The following is a 21,017-nucleotide window of genomic DNA, read 5'->3' on the forward strand; positions in this document are numbered from 1 at the left end:
CCAGACAAGTTATACCTAAAAATGCGGAATTTTTCCAAGTCCATTTAATAGCGGTCTATGGACTTGTCCTTTAGGAATCTATCTAACCCCTTTTTAAACTCCGTCAAGCTAACCGCCCGTACCACGTTCTCCGGCAACGAATTCCAGAGTCTAATTACACGTTGGGTGAAGAAAAATTTTCTCCGATTCGTTTTAAATTTACCACACTGTAGCTTCAACTCATGCCCTCTAGTCCTAGTATTTTTGGATAGTACTGTTTTGAATAAAAAAAGATCAAGAGGAAAATGCTAAATGTGAACTGAGAGATATCAGTAGAGAGTATTAGTATGTCCAAATATGGTAGCAGAAATACTACCACTAGGATTCAAGTTTTCCATGTAAGGGCCTGTTTTGCCCTTATATGGAAATGTTACCCTTAGTTGTACTACCACCAGACTATCGATCACAGCACCATTTTGAACCCGGTGCTGGTAACGAGGATGTGGTAGAAGCAAAGAAGGAGCCTGATCAACAGGACTCTTCCAAAAATCCAAGGAGACGTAACAAACAAATGGGCTCTTTATTCAATACTAAAATTGGTCTTGACACGACACCGTGTTTCGGCAAAGTGCCTGCATCAGGAGTCTGTATATAATGGTGACTAGAGGAAAGACAGTGAAATTATGCAAAAGAAAAATAAACAGGATCGAGTCTTTAAAAAGACTAATGATACCAGTAAACAATTAAAAGTCATGTCAGCAACAAAGCAGAAACTCTGGGAAAACAAAGTCATCCAAAGACTTTGAGCAAAACCACCAAAGCGGCAAATGAGGATGTGGTAACAGCGGTTAGCATACAAGGGTTTAAAAAAGGTTTGGACAAGTTTCTGAAGTCTGCTATTGAAACAGAAATGGGGAAGCCTATGCTACCCTGGTATTGGTAGCATGGAATGTTGCTACGGTTTGGGTTTCTGCCAGGTACTTGGGACCTGGATTTACCACTGTTGGAAACAGGATACTGGGCTAGATGGACCACTGGTCTGACAAAGTATGGCTATTTTTAATGTTCTTAAGGCAGGAATGACTAGGGATTGTTTCTGGCCAACCCAGCTAGAGGCGAGGGATGTTTGAAGGTAGACCTGGGGGGGGGGGGGTCTAATGAGGTTGCGGCCACCTAGTGATTGAATGCTTTTTCTAGGTAAGGAGGTTGAGATCGGGGGGAGGTCTTTCCAGCTGGAGATGAGATGGGGGGGGGGGGTCTTTCTGGTTGAGAATTTGTAATGGGGGATCAGCTTCAAGGTACAGTGCTGTGACTGGGAAGAAGGGGGCAGCTTCAGTGAGCACCAATCCCTTTAAGATGTGGCCTGTGAGTATTGGACTGCAGCTTTATAGCCTGATTCTCTCAGGACAGTAAAATCAGTAAAATAACCCCACAAACCACATGATAGAATTTACATAATAATGAGGTATTTTGCATAAATTTGCATGCTTTGCAAGTCATTACAGTGAACCCCACAGTGACTTAAAAAAACTGCATGGTACAGCACCAACACTTGTTTTAGAGTCCATTAACACACTTTAAAGGGAAACTAATGCATGTTAGTGCCATGATATAACTTGATAACTCCCCGTTCCCCCCAAGTGAGTGAAAGAAGTGTCTAAACCTTATGAAGCAATAATTTTCAAGCATGCTTCCAAGATACACATTCAACCAATGTGGCCAGTATTTCACCAATGGCTCCTTCAGGGACAGTATGAACATGATTTCATAAACTGGCAAAGCATGTGCCAATACTTAAAAGATCAGATATTGCCTGCTGCACTGAACACGTTGGACATGTATTTGGTTTAATGTGTGTCTTGGAAGAACACTTGGAAATTGTTGCTTTTGAAAGATCAGTTTTCCAAGAGTATTTTGGTTTTTTTTTCATATTTTTCTGGATGATGTACTATGCTTTTGCTTTTTTGTATGAACTGATACACTTACTGGTGCCCATATTTCTCTTTAAGGTTTATACCTTATAACTTATAAATATGTTTCCATTCACTTACATGTTGAAAATAAGACGAGTGATTGAATCAAGCAATTTAGTGCATTCTCTTTGATTGAGGCTCTTTTTAACCTTTAAAAATAGGAATGTGTGTCTTTATTTCTCCAATGTTTGTACAAGTGGTGAGTTCTTTTATCATTGGGTTGCTCTTCGTGGTCTTTGTGTTGGAAGACCATGCAGCCCTTTGCTGCATTAAGCAGCTAGCGTAGGTTTTACTACATGTTAAACATTAGCATGGAGCCACACCAATGGCTAACACATAATAAAACAGTTAGCTTGGTGAAAACCCTTGCCAACGTCTTAATACGGATATGTACAGTATGTGGACATGACTATAGTGGAGCGCAGGAGTGACATGATGACAACTGGCACATGGGCTATTAGTTCCCGATATTTGTCACAATTGCTAATACTGACACCTCAGGTGCAGCTGCGCTACTGGAAGTCTGGTGGCATGGCTGCTTATCACTGATTTCTCCTCCCAACACCGCATATTAAGGGCTGGTGTTAGACATTCAGGGGCTCAGGGCAGAAACCGAGGCGGGGGCCCAAAAGCTGGCCTTCAACCTATTCCTCCTTTAGCTTGAGGAAGGTTTGGGGCCCCCTATGGTATGGGGGTCCAGGGCAATTGCCCTGTTTGCCACCCCCTATCACCGGCCCTGCCCCCATCACAGATACCCTTCCCATCCCCCCTCCCAATGACCAGATCCTTCTCTCATTTCCCATCCCCATCCTAAACCCCTGCTCCTGATGAAAACTGCCTCCCTCCCTAGAACTCAGACCTACCCAGGGGAGTCCATGGTGATCCAGTGGGCCCAGATGGAATTGGCCTCCACTCCCACCCAAGATTGCACTGGGATACAAAATGGCATCAGTGATCCCTAGGGGTAGTTTTGTATTGCTACTTCTAGGGGGAATTCCTTCCATATAAGGAGAAAATCTACCATTGAAGACTTTATGTGGTAAATTCAACAAAGATGCTAGACTCTCCCGGTATTTACCGCACAAAATATACATTTACCATGCACTAGTTTTTGCACCTAACAACCCCAAAGCTTTCTGCACTTTAGGAAAAGGGGTATTTAATCTGTCACACATATTACCTTCAGTTCCCTCATAGTCCTTAAATATATATAACAGGTTATATTTTGCTAGCACAGTCATTTTTAATCTTTATTTTTATGCTATATTAAGCATTCTGATCCTTTTACAAATATAAATGTCAGTCTTTCTAATATTTTTCTGGAAAATATGATCAAAACTATATAGCATATTCTAAGTTATTCTATCAAGGCCTCATAATGCTAAAATATTATTTCCACCTTCCTGGTACTAATAGCTAGTTTCACTTTAAATCTATGAAAATGATGTAAAACAAACTATGATTGGATTAGCTATACTGAGCTATGAAATGACCCAATATCTGGAGGGATAATTTAGGCTAGCTCAGACTTTTTGATACCTCTTGCTTCATGAAGTTTCAGAAGTGCAATGCTTATCTTAAAATGGAAGAAGCAGGATTTAATATGCTTTCATATGCTTGGATATGAGTTGAAAATCAGGATTAGCAAAAAAAAAAATCTCCCCCTGCCCAATATTCAACCCGTGGCGGTGAGTGGTGTCTGAGGTACTCACAGCCACAGGATAAATTGACACTGGATATTAAATGCTGGAGGATGAGTGCTCCTGGCATTGAATATCCGGGTCACAGTGGTCACCCGGAAATTTAGACTGGTGTCTGGTTAACCTTAGCACATAAAGTTAACCAGCCTTTTAGCTGTCCTAACTGTGGGACCCTTTCACTAAGGCATGGCAGACCCAGGGTTATCATATTTTGTCTCCCAAAAAGGAGGACACATGCCCCACCCCCCACACACCCCGCCTCACCTCCTTTCACACCCCACCCCGCCCCCTGTCACATTTTTCCCTCCCCCGTCACATACCCCATAGTCCCCCCTCCCTGTCACCCCCTCCCCTTACCTTACTACTGCCCTGGTGGTCTAGTGACCTCTTCGGGGCAGGAAAGAGCCCCCTCTTTTCTGCCCGGAGCGCTGCCCTGCATGCATCCTTCCTGTTGCTGATCCTCAGCGCTGAGTCAAAATGGCTGCCGAGAGTTGAAGTCTCGCAAAGTCACTTCAACTCTCGGCGGCCATTTTGAATCGGCTCCAAGGATCAGCAGCAGGAAGGATGCATGCAGGGCAGTGCTCTGGGCAGGAAAGAGGGGGCTCTTTCCTGTCCCGAAGGCAGACGAGGTCACTAGACCACCAGGGCACTAGTAAGTAAGGGGATGGGAGGCTAGCAATCTGCCCATTTGTCCGGATTTCTGGACAAACGGACAGATTGGCAAAACCCATCTGGTTGCCCGGACATGTCCTCAAAAAGAGGACATGTCCGGGTAAATCCGGATATATGGTAACCCTATGGCAGACCTAACACAGCCTACAGTGTGGTCACAGCACTACTATGGGACGCGCTGAGGCATTCTGTGGAAGTTTGGCCATCAGTGCACGCTACTCTCACAGTAATAAATATTTTAAATTGTTTGCTGTGGGATGTGTGTCTGGGGGCAGATACTAAGCATGCCTGTGCTAATCTGGTAGTGCGGGCACATTACCTCATGCTACCCGATTAGCACGGGAGTAGCACGGGAGCCCTTACTGCTTCCTAAATAGGTGGCGATAATGGTCACACGCTAATGGGGAAGTTAGCACAAGCCCATTAAAAAAATGAATGCTGACATTTTATTGCCACGCTACAAGTGGCTGCAGCGGGCGGGACACCCACGTGCTGACAGCAGCGCCAGCCACTTTTTACCATGACTTAGTAAAAGGACCTCTATATGTGGTTATTTAGCCAGTAAGCAGACTGAAAAATGTCACTAACCAGCTAAGTAGGTGCTCCCACACGCTCTGGCCCTAGCCTGACCTAACCTAACTAATTAGGAGATGGTCAGTTAGTGACGATATTCAGTGCCATTAACCGGTTAACTGATGCTGAATATCATGGGCTGGGTCACGCCTGCCCAGTTAAATCTTTTTGAATGTCGAGCAGAGTATATTTTGGAGGCAGTGGCGTTCCTGGGGGGGCTGGCACCCGGGGCGGATCACCGATGCGCCCCGCCCCCCGGGTGCAGCCCCCCCCCCGATGAAGCGTGGACCCCCCAGCGAAAGGACCCCCCGTGAAAGAACCCCCCACAGGGTGCACGCCGCTGGGGGGGTACTGCGCGCGCCTGTTCTCCGTTCTTTCATGCTTCTTCTCTGCCCCGGAACAGGAAGTAACCTGTTCCGGGCAGAGAAGAAGCATGGAACAACGGAGGACAGGCACGCGGCACCCCCCCAGCGGCGTGCACCTGGGGCAGACCGCACCCACCGCCCCCCCCCCTAGGAACGCCACTGTTTGGAGGTGATATGCTAATATATTTTAGCGGATTGCAGCAAGATATTACAGTTTTCTAGGATTACAGTTGTTTCTTAAACACTTGTGGAGTGGAGAAGTGGCCTAGTGGTTAGGGTTGTGGACTTTGGTCCTGAGGAACTGAGTTTGATTCCCACTTCAGGCACAGGCAGCTCCTTGTGACTCTGGGCAAGTCACTTAACCCTCCATTGCCCCATGTAAGCTGCACTGAGCCTGCCATGAGTGGGAAAGCGCAGGATACAAATGTAACAAAAATAAATACCAATGTTTAAATACATCTTTAAAGCTGAATTTGGATATGTTTTATAGGTCTCTTTCTTTCGTCAGCACATTGAGCTCTTTCTCCTTCATTATGTTGGGGCTAATGTTCTACATCATTGATGTGAAGCACTGGTGGAATGGTCAACCATTCATCTTTCCAGGTATTATGTCTTAAATAAGTCAAAGAGAACTGAAATTGGAACATCTTCAAGGTATCCTGTAATTTATCTTGAGTTCATAAGGGTAGTTGTCTTAATGTGAAGCAGCAAAAGGAGCACATCTGGTAGCACCTTATAGGCTATAGAAATATGTTGGTTTTTGAAATGACACAAACATTTGAAACGACCAGCAACATTTAGAGGCATGGCTAATATGGAGAGGTGTTTTCAAAATGATGTCCAAATGGCAAAATAAACATTTATGAGAAAACATTTAAGCACTGGAGTCCATAATAGATGAAAAGAACTAAATGTTTTCTGATATTCAAAACTGCACACACGAAAGAGATCATACCAAAAACTTCCTAGACGTTCAGAGATAAATGTTTCTGCCAATTGAAACTACACTAAATGAAATGTGCAATGACAATACTGGTCCCCTCGTCAAAAAAATGTTTGTGGCAATGGCAGGACATTCTCTCCATGTGGAAAACGTACATATATACCTGTGCACATGGAGGATCGTTCCTCGGATTGCCCAGCTATGTCTCTGAGAAGGGAACCAATTTTCTTTGTGGACAGAACTACTGGTCCTATAATGAAACACCACCACCATCTGCCCCAACACAATGTCTCCATGAGGATATGGAGATCTATAAGGAGCAGCCTAGAAAGGTGGGTGTGAAATATTGCCCCCCCCCCCCCCCCCCCAGGATCACTGCGAAACTGGGACATCGCTCCTGCCTCAACAGATTCCACTAGACCACCAGAAAGGAAGGGGGACTTTGGACTGCAGGGGGGGGGGGGGGGGGGGGTTGTCATTAGCAAACAAAACCCTGCCGATTTTTGTTTGCCAATGAGAGGAAATGACAGAAAGGAGAGCAGACAAAAACAAACTGAAGTCCAAAGGAGAAATTTATTAATAAGCAACAACACCGGAAGGGTAAAAGCCTATGCCCAACTTGGCCAATTTTGTCCTTCCTGGGCTGCATCAGGGGCCAATAGTACCATTAAAAATAAATATAAATAACATGTAAAATGTTACACAACATAAAAATAAATCTCAAATTAATTGCAAAGCAATAATAAAATGCAAATTATATAGAGGTGTATAATCGAAGGGGGCACCCAAGTTTTCCTGAGGACGTCCTCGCAGGACGTCCCGGCAAAGGGGCGGGAAAACCCGTATTATCAAAACAAGATGGGCGTCCATCTTTCATTTCGATAATACGGTCGGGGACGCCCAAATCTTGACATTTAGGTCATCCTTAGAGATGGTCGTCCTTAGACTTGGTCGTTTCTGGTTTTCGGCGATAATGGAAACTAAGGACGCCCATCTCAGAAACGACCAAATGCAAGCCCTTTGGTTGTGGGAGGAGCCAGCATTCATAGTGCACTGGTCCCCTGACATGCCAGGACAACAACCAGACACCCTAGGGGGCACTGCAGTGGACTTCAGAAAAAGCTGCCAGGTACATAGCTTCCTTACCTTGTGTGCTGAGCCCCCCAAAACCAACTACCCACAACTGTACACAACTACCATAGCCCTTAGGGGTGAAGGGGGGCAACTAGAGGTTGGTACAGTGGGTTTCTGGTGGGTTTAGGAGGGCTCACATTTACCACCATAAGTGTAGCAGGTAGTGGAGGATGGACCTGAGTCCACCTGCCTGGCGTGCACTGCACCCACTAAAACTGCTCCAGGGACTTGCATACTGCTGTGATGTACCTGAGTATGACATTTGAGGCTGGCATAGCACAAAATATTTTTAAAGTTCTTTTTTGAGGGTGGGAGGGAGTTAGTGACCACTGGGGAGTAAGGGGAGGTCATCCTTGATTCCCTCCGGTGGTCATCTGTTCAGTTCGGGCACCTTTTTGTGTCTTGGTTGTAAGAAAAACTGGACCAGGTAAAGTCATCCAAATGCTCGTCAGGGATGCCCTTTTTTTTCCATTGTAGGTCGAGGACGCCCATGTGTTAGGCACGTCCAAGTCCCGCCTTCGCTACACCTCTGACACGCCCCCGTAAACTTTGGCCGTCCCCATGACGGAAAGCAGTTTGGGACACCCAAAATCGGCTTTCAATTATGCCAATTTGGGCGACCCTATGAGAAGGATGCCTATCTTCTGATTTGTGTCGAAAGATGGGCATCTTTCTCTTTCGAAAATAAGCCTGATAGTATAAAATATGAAACATAAATAACATGCACTTAAAAAGTAAAATAACACATATATGGTACAACTCATAAAAGTGTTATAACTCATAAAAAAGTAACAAAGAGGCACCAAAGGTTAAATTTACATCCCTAAACTAGTATAAAATTGTGCTATCGAGTCTGAAAACAAGCAAACCTGGAAATCTGATTTTTAGTGATGTACATTGTTTTAAGTACAATATCAATGTTTTTGAACATGGCTATGTGTTTGCTAGCTGTAGTTCAGGTAAAAATTGGTGCTTGGTAGTTTCTAAGTTGTTATTTAATAGTTTTATAGAGAGGAAACCAAAGTAATGTTTCAAAAAATTAGGTCATGTGACCAGAGATATGCAACAGAATCCACTATTGAGGGAGAGAGAGACAGAGGGGCATTTTCGATATGACGTCTAAGTCTGACTTTGGATGTTTTGCAAAAAATGTCCAAAATCTGAATAGGAAGGAAGGTCATTTTCCAAAAAGAAAAACATCTGTCTTTTATTTTTTTTAATACTGTTTTGAACAAGGTTTTGTAATTTGGATGTTTTGTTTTTTGGTCCATTTTTGAAAAAAAAATATTCAAGTGCAAAGCGCACAGAATCAAGCCATTGGGATATAGGAGGAGCCAGCATTTTTAGTAGACTGGTCCCCCAGACATCCCAGAAGAGCAATAGGGCACCCTAAGGGGCACTGCAGTGGACTTCATAAAATGCTCCCAGGTACACATCTCACCATTGCTCCCTTATCTTGTCTGCTAAGCCCCCCAAAACCCACTACCCCCAACTGTACACCACTACCATAGCCCTAACGCGTAAATGGGTCACCTATATGTGGGTACAGTGGGTTTCCAGTGAGTTTTGGAGGACTTAGAGTTTCCTCCACAAGTGTAACAGGTAGGAGGTATGGGCCTGGGTCCACCTGCCTGCAGTACACTGCACCCACCACTAGACCTCCAGCAACCTACATGCTGTTCTAATGGACCTGAGTATAACATCTGAGCCTGTCATATAAGCTGGTAAGTAATGTTTTAAATCACATTTTTGGGGGTGGGAGGGGGTTAGTGACCACTGGGGGAGCAAGGAGAAATCATCCCTGATTCCTTGCTGGTCATTTAGGAAACCTTTTTGTGTCTTATTCATTATAAAAACAGATCTAGCTCAAAGCGTCTTAATTTTAGTCCTGGACAGTTTTGTTTTTTTCCATTATGGCAGAAAAATGTCCAAGTGTTGAGAATGGAGTCACAGAAAAAGTGGGAGAGCGACCAAGGAAGCCAGAGACTGGAGGATGTAGGAACAATGAATAATTTTATTAATAAATTTGGAGACTCGACACAACGTTGTGTTTCGGCCGTCAGGCCTGCATCAGGAGTCTATAAAAACATACATTTATATGAAAAAAAGGAAAACAATGAATAATAATGCATAAAATATATATATATAACTGAAATAAATTTATAAATAATAAAATAAATAAATTTAAAAGTGTTGAGAATGCCCAGATCCTGCCCTTAAGACACCCCTGACATTCCCCCTTGTGATTTGAACACACATCTGATGGACTTCATAGAAAAACAGATTTATTCCACTTTTTGGACATTTGAAAATGAGCTCCACAGCTCATTTTGTGTTTGTCTAATACTGTTTCAATTTTTTTTGTTGATTAATTTTTTTGATTGGGAAAGCAGAGAGTTGGATTGAGGGAGAGTGCTAGATGTGCTGTATTTAGATTTTAGCAAAGCCTTTGGCATGGTTCCGCATAGACAGGCCCTAAAGTGACTGACTGGGTTTGGAACTGGTTGAGTGGAAGGCGACAGATGGTAGTGGTAAAAGCTCATTCTGAGGAAAAGGATGTTACCAGTGGTGTAAGTTTTTGGGCAGGTTCTTTTTAGCATTGTTGTAAGTGATATTGCTAAAGGGCTGTCTGGTAAGGTTTGCCTGTTTGCGGATGATATCACAATCTGCAATAGGGTAGACTCCTCTGATAGTGTGGATAAAGCGAATGCTACATACCTGTAGAAGGTATTCTCCGAGGACAGCAGGCTGATTGTTCTCACTGATGGGTGACGTCCGCGGCAGCCCCTCCAATCGGAATCTTCACTAGCAAAAGCCTTTGCTAGCCCTCGCGCGCCGATGCGCACCGCGCATGCGCGGCCGTCTTCCCGCCCGAACCGGCTCGTGCCGGCTAGTCTCATATGTAGCAAGACAAAGAGAAGGGAAAACACAACTCCAAAGGGGAGGCGGGCGGGTTTGTGAGAACAATCAGCCTGCTGTCCTCGGAGAATACCTTCTACAGGTATGTAGCATTCGCTTTCTCCGAGGACAAGCAGGCTGCTTGTTCTCACTGATGGGGTATCCCTAGCCCTCAGGCTCACTCAAAACAACAACCATAGTCAATTGGGCCTCGCAACGGCGAGGACATAACTGAGATTGACCTAAAAAATTTACCAACTAACTGAGAGTGCAGCCTGGAACAGAACAAACAGGACCCTCGGGGGGTGGAGTTGGATCCTAAAGCCCAAACAGGTTCTGAAGAACTGACTGCCCGAACCGACTGTCGCATCGGGTATCCTGCTGCAGGCAGTAATGAGATGTGAATGTGTGGACAGATGACCACGTCGCAGCTTTGCAAATTTCTTCAATAGAGGCTGACTTCAAGTGGGCTACCGACGCTGCCATGGCTCTAACATTATGAGCCGTGACATGACCCTCAAGAGCCAGCCCAGCCTGGGCGTAAGTGAAGGAAATGCAATCTGCTAGCCAATTGGATATGGTGCGTTTTCCTACAGCCACTCCCCTCCTGTTGGGATCAAAAGAAACAAACAATTGGGCGGACTGTCTGTTGGGCTGTGTCCGCTCCAAATAGAAGGCCAATGCTCTTTTGCAGTCCAATGTGTGCAGCTGACGTTCAGCAGGGCAGGAATGGGAACGGGGAAAAAATGTTAGCAAGACAATTGACTGGTTCAGATGGAACTCCGACACAACCTTCGGCAAGAACTTAGGGTGAGTGCGGAGGACTACTCTGTTATGATGAAATTTGGTGTAAGGGGCCTGGGCTACCAGGGCCTGAAGCTCCCTGACTCTACGAGCTGAAGTAACTGCCACCAAGAAAATGACCTTCCAGGTCAAGTACTTCAGATGGCAGGAGTTCAGTGGCTCAAAAGGAGGTTTCATCAGCTGGGTGAGAACGACATTGAGATCCCATGACACTGTAGGAGGCTTGACAGGGGGCTTTGACAAAAGCAAACCTCTCATGAAGCAAACAACTAAAGGCTGTCCTGAGATCGGCTTACCTTCCACACGGTAATGGTATGCACTGATTGCACTAAGGTGAACCCTTACAGAGTTGGTCTTAAGACCCGACTCAGACAAGTGCAGAAGGTATTCAAGCAGGGTCTGTGTAGGACAAGAGCGAGAATCTAGGGCCTTGCTGTCACACCAGACGGCAAACCTCCTCCACAGAAAGAAATAACTCCTCTTAGTGGAATCTTTCCTGGAAGCAAGCAAGATACGGGAGACACCCTCTGACAGACCCAAAGAGGCAAAATCTACGCTCTCAACATCCAGGCCGTGAGAGCCAGGGACCGGAGGCTGGGATGCAGAAGCGCCCCCTTGTTCTGTGTGATGAGGGTCGGAAAACACTCCAATCTCCACGGTTCTTCGGAGGATAACTCCAGAAGAAGAGGGAACCAGATCTGACGCGGCCAAAAAGGAGCAATCAGAATCAAGGTGCCTCGGTCTTGCTTGAGTTTCAACAAAGTCTTCCCCACCAGAGGTATGGAAGGATAAGCATACAGCAGACCCTCCCCCCAGTCCAGGAGGAAGGCATCCGATGCCAGTCTGCCGTGGGCCTGAAGCCTGGAACAGAACTGAGGGACTTTGTGGTTGGCTCGAGATGCAAAGAGATCTACCAAGGGGGTGCCCCACACCTGGAAGATCTGTCGCACCACACGGGAATTGAGCGACCACTCGTGAGGTTGCATAATCCTGCTCAACCTGTCGGCCAGACTGTTGTTTACGCCTGCCAGATATGTGGCTTGGAGCACCATGCCGTAACGGCGAGCCCAGAGCCACATGCTGACGGCTTCCTGACACAGGGGGCGAGATCCGGTGCCCCCCTGCTTGTTGACGTAATACATGGCAACCTGGTTGTCTGTCTGAATTTGGATAATTTGATGGGACAGCCGATCTCTGAAAGCCTTCAGAGCGTTCCAGATCGCTCGTAACTCCAGAAGATTGATCTGCAGATCGCGTTCCTGGAGGGACCAGCTTCCTTGGGTGTGAAGCCCATCGACATGAGCTCCCCACCCCAGGAGAGACGCATCCGTGGTCAGCACTTTTTGTGGCTGAGGAATTTGGAAAGGACGTCCCAGAGTCAAATTGGACCAAATCGTCCACCAATGCAGGGATTTGAGAAAACTCGTGGACAGGTGGATCACGTCTTCTAGATCCCCCGCAGCCTGAAACCACTGGGAAGCTAGGGTCCATTGAGCAGATCTCATGTGAAGGCGGGCCATGGGAGTCACATGAACTGTGGAGGCCATGTGGCTCAGCAATCTCAACATCTGCCGAGCTGTGATCTGCTGGGACGCTCGCACCCGCGAGACGAGGGACAACAAGTTGTTGGCTTTCGTCTCTGGGAGATAGGCGCGAGCCGTCCGAGAGTCCAGCAGAGCTCCTATGAATTCGAGTCTCTGCACTGGGAGAAGGTGGGACTTTGGATAATTTATCACAAACCCCAGTAGCTCCAGGAGGCGAATAGTCATCTGCATGGACTGCAGGGCTCCTGCCTCGGATGTGTTCTTCACCAGCCAATCGTCGAGATATGGGAACACATGCACCCCCAGCCTGCGAAGTGCCGCTGCTACTACAGCCAAGCACTTTGTGAACACCCTGGGCGCAGAGGCGAGCCCAAAGGGTAGCACACAGTACTGGAAGTGATGTGTGCCCAGCTGAAATCGCAGATACTGTCTGTGAGCTGGCAGTATCGGGATGTGCGTGTAGGCGTCCTTTAAGTCCAGAGAGCATAGCCAATCGTTTTCCTGAATCATGGGAAGGAGGGTGCCCAGGGAAAGCATCCTGAACTTTTCTTTTACGAGGTATTTGTTCAGGGCCCTTGGGTCTAGGATGGGACGCATCCCCCCTGTTTTCTTTTCCACAAGGAAGTACCTGGAATAGAATCCCAGCCCTTCCTGCCCGGATGGCACGGGCTCGACCGCATTGGCGCTGAGAAGGGCGGAGAGTTCCTCTGCAAGTACCTGCTTGTGCTGGAAGCTGTAAGACTGAGCTCCCGGTGGACAATTTGGAGGTATGGAGGCCAAATTGAGGGTGTATCCTTGCCGGACTATTTGAAGAACCCACTGATCGGAGGTTATGAGAGGCCACCTTTGGTGAAAAGCTTTCAACCTCCCTCCGACTGGCAGGTCGCCCGGCACTGACACTTGGATGTCGGCTATGCTCTGCTGGAGCCAGTCAAAAGCTCGTCCCTTGCTTCTGCTGGGGAGCCGAGGGGCCTTGCTGAGTCGCATGCTGCTGACGAGAGCGAGCGCGCTGGGGCTTAGCCTGGGCCACAGGCTGTCGAGAAGGAGGATTGTACCTACGCTTGCCAGAAGAGTAGGGAACAGTCTTCCTTCCCCCGAAAAATCTTCTACCTGTAGAGGTAGATGCTGAAGGCTGCCGGCGGGAGAACTTGTCGAATGCGGTATCCTGCTGGTGGAGCTGCTCTACCACCTGTTCGACCTTCTCTCCAAAAATGTTATCCGCACGGCAAGGCGAGTCCGCAATCCGCTGCTGGAGTCTGTTCTCCAGGTCGGAGGCACGCAGCCATGAGAGCCTGCGCATCACCACACCTTGAGCAGCGGCCCTGGACGCAACATCAAAGGTGTCATACACCCCTCTGGCCAGGAATTTTCTGCACGCCTTCAGCTGCCTGACCACCTCCTGAAAAGGCTTGGCTTGCTCAGGGGGGAGCGCATCCACCAAGCCCGCCGACTGCCGCACATTGTTCCGCATACAGTGGGGGAAATAAGTATTTGATCCCTTGCTGATTTTGTAAGTTTGCCCACTGACAAAGACATGAGCAGCCCATAATTGAAGGGTAGGTTATTGGTAACAGTGAGAGATAGCACATCACAAATTAAATCCGGAAAATCACATTGTGGAAAGTATATGAATTTATTTGCATTCTGCAGAGGGAAATAAGTATTTGATCCCCCACCAACCAGTAAGAGATCTGGCCCCTACAGACCAGGTAGATGCTCCAAATCAACTCGTTACCTGCATGACAGACAGCTGTCGGCAATGGTCACCTGTATGAAAGACACCTGTCCACAGACTCAGTGAATCAGTCAGACTCTAACCTCTACAAAATGGCCAAGAGCAAGGAGCTGTCTAAGGATGTCAGGGACAAGATCATACACCTGCACAAGGCTGGAATGGGCTACAAAACCATCAGTAAGACGCTGGGCGAGAAGGAGACAACTGTTGGTGCCATAGTAAGAAAATGGAAGAAGTACAAAATGACTGTCAATCGACAAAGATCTGGGGCTCCAAGCAAAATCTCACCTCGTGGGGTATCCTTGATCATGAGGAAGGTTAGAAATCAGCCTACAACTACAAGGGGGGAACTTGTCAATGATCTCAAGGCAGCTGGGACCACTGTCACCACGAAAACCATTGGTAACACATTACGACATAACGGATTGCAATCCTGCAGTGCCCGCAAGGTCCCCCTGCTCCGGAAGGCACATGTGACGGCCCGTCTGAAGTTTGCCAGTGAACACCTGGATGATGCCGAGAGTGATTGGGAGAAGGTGCTGTGGTCAGATGAGACAAAAATTGAGCTCTTTGGCATGAACTCAACTCGCCGTGTTTGGAGGAAGAGAAATGCTGCCTATGACCCAAAGAACACCGTCCCCACTGTCAAGCATGGAGGTGGAAATGTTATGTTTTGGGGGTGTTTCTCTGCTCAGGGCACAGGACTACTTCACCGCATCAATGGGAGAATGGATGGGGCCATGTACCGTACAATTCTGAGTGACAACCTCCTTCCCTCCGCCAGGGCCTTAAAAATGGGTCGTGGCTGGGTCTTCCAGCACGACAATGACCCAAAACATACAGCCAAGGCAACAAAGGAGTGGCTCAGGAAGAAGCACATTAGGGTCATGGAGTGGCCTAGCCAGTCACCAGACCTTAATCCCATTGAAAACTTATGGAGGGAGCTGAAGCTGCGAGTTGCCAAGCGACAGCCCAGAACTCTTAATGATTTAGAGATGATCTGCAAAGAGGAGTGGACCAAAATTCCTCCTGACATGTGTGCAAACCTCATCATCAACTACAGAAGACGTCTGACCGCTGTGCTTGCCAACAAGGGTTTTGCCACCAAGTATTAGGTCTTGTTTGCCAGAGGGATTAAATACTTATTTCCCTCTGCAGAATGCAAATAAATTCATATACTTTCCACAATGTGATTTTCCGGATTTAATTTGTGATGTGCTATCTCTCACTGTTACCAATAACCTACCCTTCAATTATGGGCTGCTCATGTCTTTGTCAGTGGGCAAACTTACAAAATCAGCAAGGGATCAAATACTTATTTCCCCCACTGTATGTATGCTCGTGTAGAGCTGGTAGGACTGAATTTTGGCCACGAGCATAGAAGAATGGTAGGCCTTCCTCCCAAAGGAGTCTAAGGTTCTAGAGTCTTTGCCCGGGGGCGCCGAAGCATGCTCCCTAGAACTCTTAGCCTTCTTTAGGGCCAAATCCACAACTCCAGAGTCATGAGGCAACTGGGTGCGCATCAGCTCTGGGTCCCCATGGATCCTGTACTGGGACTCGATCTTCTTCGGAATGTGGGGATTAGTTAGAGGTTTTGTCCAGTTCGCCAGCAATGTCTTTTTCAGGACATGGTGCATGGGTACTGTGGACGCTTCCTTAGGTGGAGAAGGATAGTCCAGGAGCTCAAACATTTCAGCCCTGGGCTCGTCCTCCACAACCACCGGGAAAGGGATGGCCGTAGACATCTCCCGGACAAAGGAAGCGAAAGACAGACTCTCAGGAGGAGAAAGCTGCCTTTCAGGAGAGGGAGTGGGATCAGAAGGAAGACCCTCAGACTCCTCGTCAGAGAAATATCTGATGTCTTCCTCTTCTTCCCACGAGGCCTCACCCTCGGTGTCAGACACAAGTTCACGAACCTGTGTCTGCAACCGCACCCGGCTCGACTCCGTGGAGCCACGTCCACGATGGGGGCGTCGAGAGGTAGACTCCCTCGCCCGCATCGGCGAAGCTCCCTCTGCCGACGTAGTCGGGGAGCCTTCCTGGGAGGCGACCGCAGTCGGTACCGCACGCGGCACCGATGCCGGAGACCTCACCCCGGGCGATGGACCAGCCGGCGCCACGCTGGACGGTACCGTTGGCGCAAGCACCGCCGGTACCGGAGGGGTAGGGCGCAACAGCTCTCCCAGAATCTCTGGGAGAACGGCCCGGAGGCTCTCGTTCAGAGCGGCTGCAGAAAAAGGCATGGAAGTCGATGCAGGCGTCGACGTCAGAACCTGTTCCGGGCGTGGAGGCTGTTCCGGGCTGTCCAGAGTGGAGCGCATCGACACCTCTTGGACAGAGGGTGAGCGGTCCTCTCGGTGCCGATGCCTGCTGGGTGCCGACTCCCTCGGCGACCCAGAGCTCTCGGTGCCGACACGGGAAGGGGACCGGTGTCGATGCTTCTTAGATTTTTTGCGAAGCACGTCACCGGCGCTTCCCGGCACCAACGAGGAGGACGTAGAATCCAGCCGTCTCTTCCTCGGGGCCGAGACCGAAGAGGGTCGATCTCGGGGGGGCTGTACCGCAGGAGCCCTCAGGGTAGGGGGAGACCCACCCGAAGGCTCACCGCCACCAGCAGGGGAATGGACAGCCCTCACCTGCACTCCAGACGAAGCACCACCGTCTGACGACATCAGCAGACGAGGTCCCGGTACCACCGACGTCGATACAGTCATCCGATGTCTCAGCGCCGATGCAGAGGGTCGATGCCTCGATGCACTGGCGGCCGAGGATGAAGGTCTGGACGCTGAAGACGTCGATGCACTCGATACCCCCGGTGCCGATGCCGACGAAGAGCCCGAGAACAAAAAGTTTCACTGGGCTAACCTCGCTACCTGAGTCCGATTCTGTAAAAGGGAACACAGACTACAGGCCTGAGGGCGGTGCCCGGCCCCCAGACACCGAAGACACGAAGCGTGCCTGTCAGTGAGCGAGATTACCCGGGCGCACTGGGTGCACTTCTTGAAGCCGCTGGAAGGCTTCGATGTCATGGGTGGAAAAATCACGCCGGCGAAATCAAAAGTCGAAATGGCGGAATTTGGCACCAGAAAATTAGAGGAAGAAAATTTCGACCGGGGCCTAAGTAAGGCCTACCCCGACGACGAAAGAAAACTTACCGGGGCGAAAAAAACTCGAACTAGAGGAAGGGAAAAACCACAAGAGGTCTTTCCAAAACAATTTTTAGAGTTTCTAACAGAAACGAGTCGAAAACGACGCGCGAGGTCGACTTTTCGGGGCACGAACGGCAAAGCACAACCGTACCGAGCGCGGAGAAAAGAAGACTGGCCGGCACGAGCCGGTTCGGGCGGGAAGACGGCCGCGCATGCGCGGTGCGCATCGGCGCGCGAGGGCTAGCAAAGGCTTTTGCTAGTGAAGATTCCGATTGGAGGGGCTGCCGCGGACGTCACCCATCAGTGAGAACAAGCAGCCTGCTTGTCCTCGGAGAACATGAGGAAAGACTTAGCAAAGCTAGAGGAATGGTCTGGAATTTTGCAGCTTAGATTTAATGCTAAAAAATGCAGGGTCATGCATTTGGGCTGTGAAAACCCACGGGAACGGTACAATTAAGGGGGTGAAGTACTTTTGTGCATGAAAGATGAGTGGGACTTCGGTATAATCACATGTGATGGTCTTAAGGTGGCCAATCATGTAGAAAAGGTGACAGTGAAACCTAGAATGATGCTTAGGTGCATAGGGAGAAGAACGACCAGTAGGAAAAAGGAGGTGATGATGCCCCTGTATAAGAATCTGGTGAGACCTCATTTAGAATATTGTGTACAATTCTGGAGACTACACCTTCAGAAAGATATAAACAGGGCGGAGTCGGTTCAGAAGGTGGCTACTAAAATGGTCAGTGGTCTTCATCATAAAGTATATGGGGACAGACTTAAAGATCTCAATATGTATACTTTGGAAGAAAGGCGGGGGAGGGGAGATGTGATAGGGACATTTAAATACCTATGCAGCAGAAATGCACAGGAGGCGAGTCTTTTTCAATTGAAAGGAAGATCTGGAATGAGGGGGCATAGGATGATTGTCAAAGGGCATAGACTTATAGAAATACTTCTTCATGGAATGGCCTCCCAGTGGAAGTGGTGGAGATGAAAACAGTATCTGGGAGAAGTACATAGGATCTCTAAGGGAGTGATAGGGAGAGTAGATGGCATGGATGGGCAGACTGGATATTTGCCTACATTTTTCTTTGCATTATGTTTTTATGTTTCTAAAAACCTTACCTTGTACTTTTTCTGATTTGTTTTATACTAAATGATGTGCATTTTATTATTATTTTGCAATTAATTTGAGATAGATTTTTGTGTTGTGTAACATTTTACGTTATCTATATTTATTGGTAACAGTACTATTGGCCCCTGATGCAGCCCAGGGAAGGTGCAATTTGGTCAAGTTGGGCATAGGAGTTTACCCTTCTGCTGTTGTTTCTTAAAAAAATTCTCCTTTGGACTACTTCGGTTTCTTTCGGTCTGCTCACCTTTATGCCGGTCTTGCTTTTGAAGTCCAATTGCCTGTTTTCTAGGTAATGACAGAAGAAATGTCGTAAATGACTGCCCATCCCTAGCTCTGAGTTCTCTCTTTCCCTGATGACCTCTGCCCCTCCCAACTGGGCTTGACACTGGAGAGGTAGATTGGGGATCTTACTACACGGGGAGGATGTCTTTAGGTAGGATATTGTGAGCCATGATGGAAGAGAGATGCCTTTTTTTGGTGACAGAAGAATGCCTGATTCAGTAGGCATTTCCTGTTATGTTAAGGAAGCCTGATGCTCTAAGGAAGTTTTTTTCAGAATGGGGTCACTTTTGATTTAGCGGGTTTAGAGGATGGGAAATCTTCCATGCTAATGATCATAACACTTTTGTTTTTAATATAGTGTCTCCAACCATCTATATAACAAATTTAGGGGTCCTTTTACAAAGCCACAGTAAAATGTGGCCTGCGTGTCTTTTTAGATCATGCTGGGCCACTTATTACCACAGCTGGGAAAAAGGCCATTCTTTAATGGGCTGGGAAATGGGCATGCACAAAAATTAAAACTAGTGCGTGCCTATTTATGGCCTAAGCCCTTACTGCCAGCCATTGACCTAGTGGTGAGGGCTCATGCGCTACCTGTGCGGTAACCATGCAGTGTGCGACAATGTAGCTGCACTGCCGATTATTTCCGGGAATACATCCAACAGTAGAAAATAGAAAAATATTTTCTACTGCTGGATTTGGCACTCGCCAAACTCAGAATTACCACTGGGCGCATGTGCTACTCAGGTGGACGTGCCGATTTAGCACGTTCTACCCACAAATTAGACCTCCCGCAGCTTTGTAAAAGGGCCCCTTAAAATATTAATATAAGAAAAATTCTATTTTCTACTAAGCTCTAACAATCCAATCCTGAGTTCTCGTACCATACTGTCCAATATATAACCTCTACCTCAAATAAGCTATTAAGAATTCAGAAGAAGTAAATTGAAAGAAAATTCATATGCACCTGCTTTAAAGCAGACAGACTAGCATTATTGACTTCTAAGAGAGTGAACAACATACTGCGTGTTTCCGAAAGTCCAATGAAATTTCAATTGTAAAAGAAAGTAGCATCGGTATGGCAGGCGTTTCTGCACAGTAGAACATTCTGTAATAAAAAGAAGCTATTTGGTAGCCCTCATTCAAACAATATTAAACTTTATTCTAGATGTGGATTGGCCTAGTTGGTCATTTCTAAAACTTACTTATTGTATGTTTTAATGGTTCTGCGCAGGAATGAACTCCATCCTTATTTATGTTGGGCACTCACTCTTGGGCAGCTACTTCCCTTTCAACTGGGAAATGAAGTTCTGGACCTCTCATGCTGAGCCACTCTTCCAGGATTTGTTGGGCACCTCACTCTGGGTTTTCATCGCCTACATTCTCTATAGAAAGAAATTCTTCTTAAAAATATGATGTAAACAAATGGAAACCTATAATGCCAGCCATTTAAATGATGTGTGGTATAATATGAAATCATAATGTACCATAATGAGTTAAATGATTTTTGTGTAGTAAAGTAGTGATATTCTGAGCTTGATGATAATAGATAAGTACTGTTATTTCTCATCAGTACAAGCCAAAATGTATTACAATTTATTTCAAAACTACCTGCGTACTGTGAAATCATTTCATGTACTGTGGAAATGGAAATGACTTTAATTAATATTATGAAACACTCCTTAATAACCTTAGTAACAAGGTGGTGACCATTTAAGCTTTTTTTATGGGCAAATTTGTTAGTACGGATATTTTATTCCCCTCAATATAATATTGCCTTAAATTGATGCACCTTTACTTGAAGAGTCAGTCAAGAGGTGTGATGCATAGACTGTATTAACTTTCTGATGGACACATTGAGGCTGCTGAACATTCCCTATTTTATATCTTTCGGTCACATGGCATTTAGCACACAATAATGTCCATTAGTGTGCGTTAAGCAATCCTGATTTCTCCTTCTTTATCTATGTACTGATGAACCATAAAAACACGTAGCTATAAAAAGGAATAACAAATTAAGGGGCCCATTTACAAAGCGGTGGTAAGCACTAATATGAGTTTACTTCGTACTAAAAAGGCACTGTGTCACGCAGTAGTTCTGGGATCGGCGTGAGCCCATTCCCTACAATAT

General features: G+C 47.0%; 1 protein-coding gene across 1 annotated transcript in view; it reads left to right on the forward strand.

Annotated features, from left to right (window-relative positions):
- Nucleotides 1–20,302, forward strand: part of LOC115471277 (heparan-alpha-glucosaminide N-acetyltransferase-like) — a 278,605-nt gene extending 258,303 nt beyond the window's left edge. Inside the window, exons 12-13 of the mRNA XM_030204977.1 lie at nucleotides 5,753–5,865; nucleotides 20,121–20,302. Coding sequence (XP_030060837.1) covers nucleotides 5,753–5,865; nucleotides 20,121–20,302 — 295 coding nt within the window. The remainder of the gene's footprint in view (nucleotides 1–5,752; nucleotides 5,866–20,120) is intronic.
- The last annotated feature ends 715 nt before the right edge of the window (nucleotides 20,303–21,017 follow it).

The sequence above is a fragment of the Microcaecilia unicolor genome, chromosome 5 (genome assembly GCF_901765095.1).
Source record: "Microcaecilia unicolor chromosome 5, aMicUni1.1, whole genome shotgun sequence".
Classification (NCBI taxonomy): domain Eukaryota; kingdom Metazoa; phylum Chordata; class Amphibia; order Gymnophiona; family Siphonopidae; genus Microcaecilia; species Microcaecilia unicolor.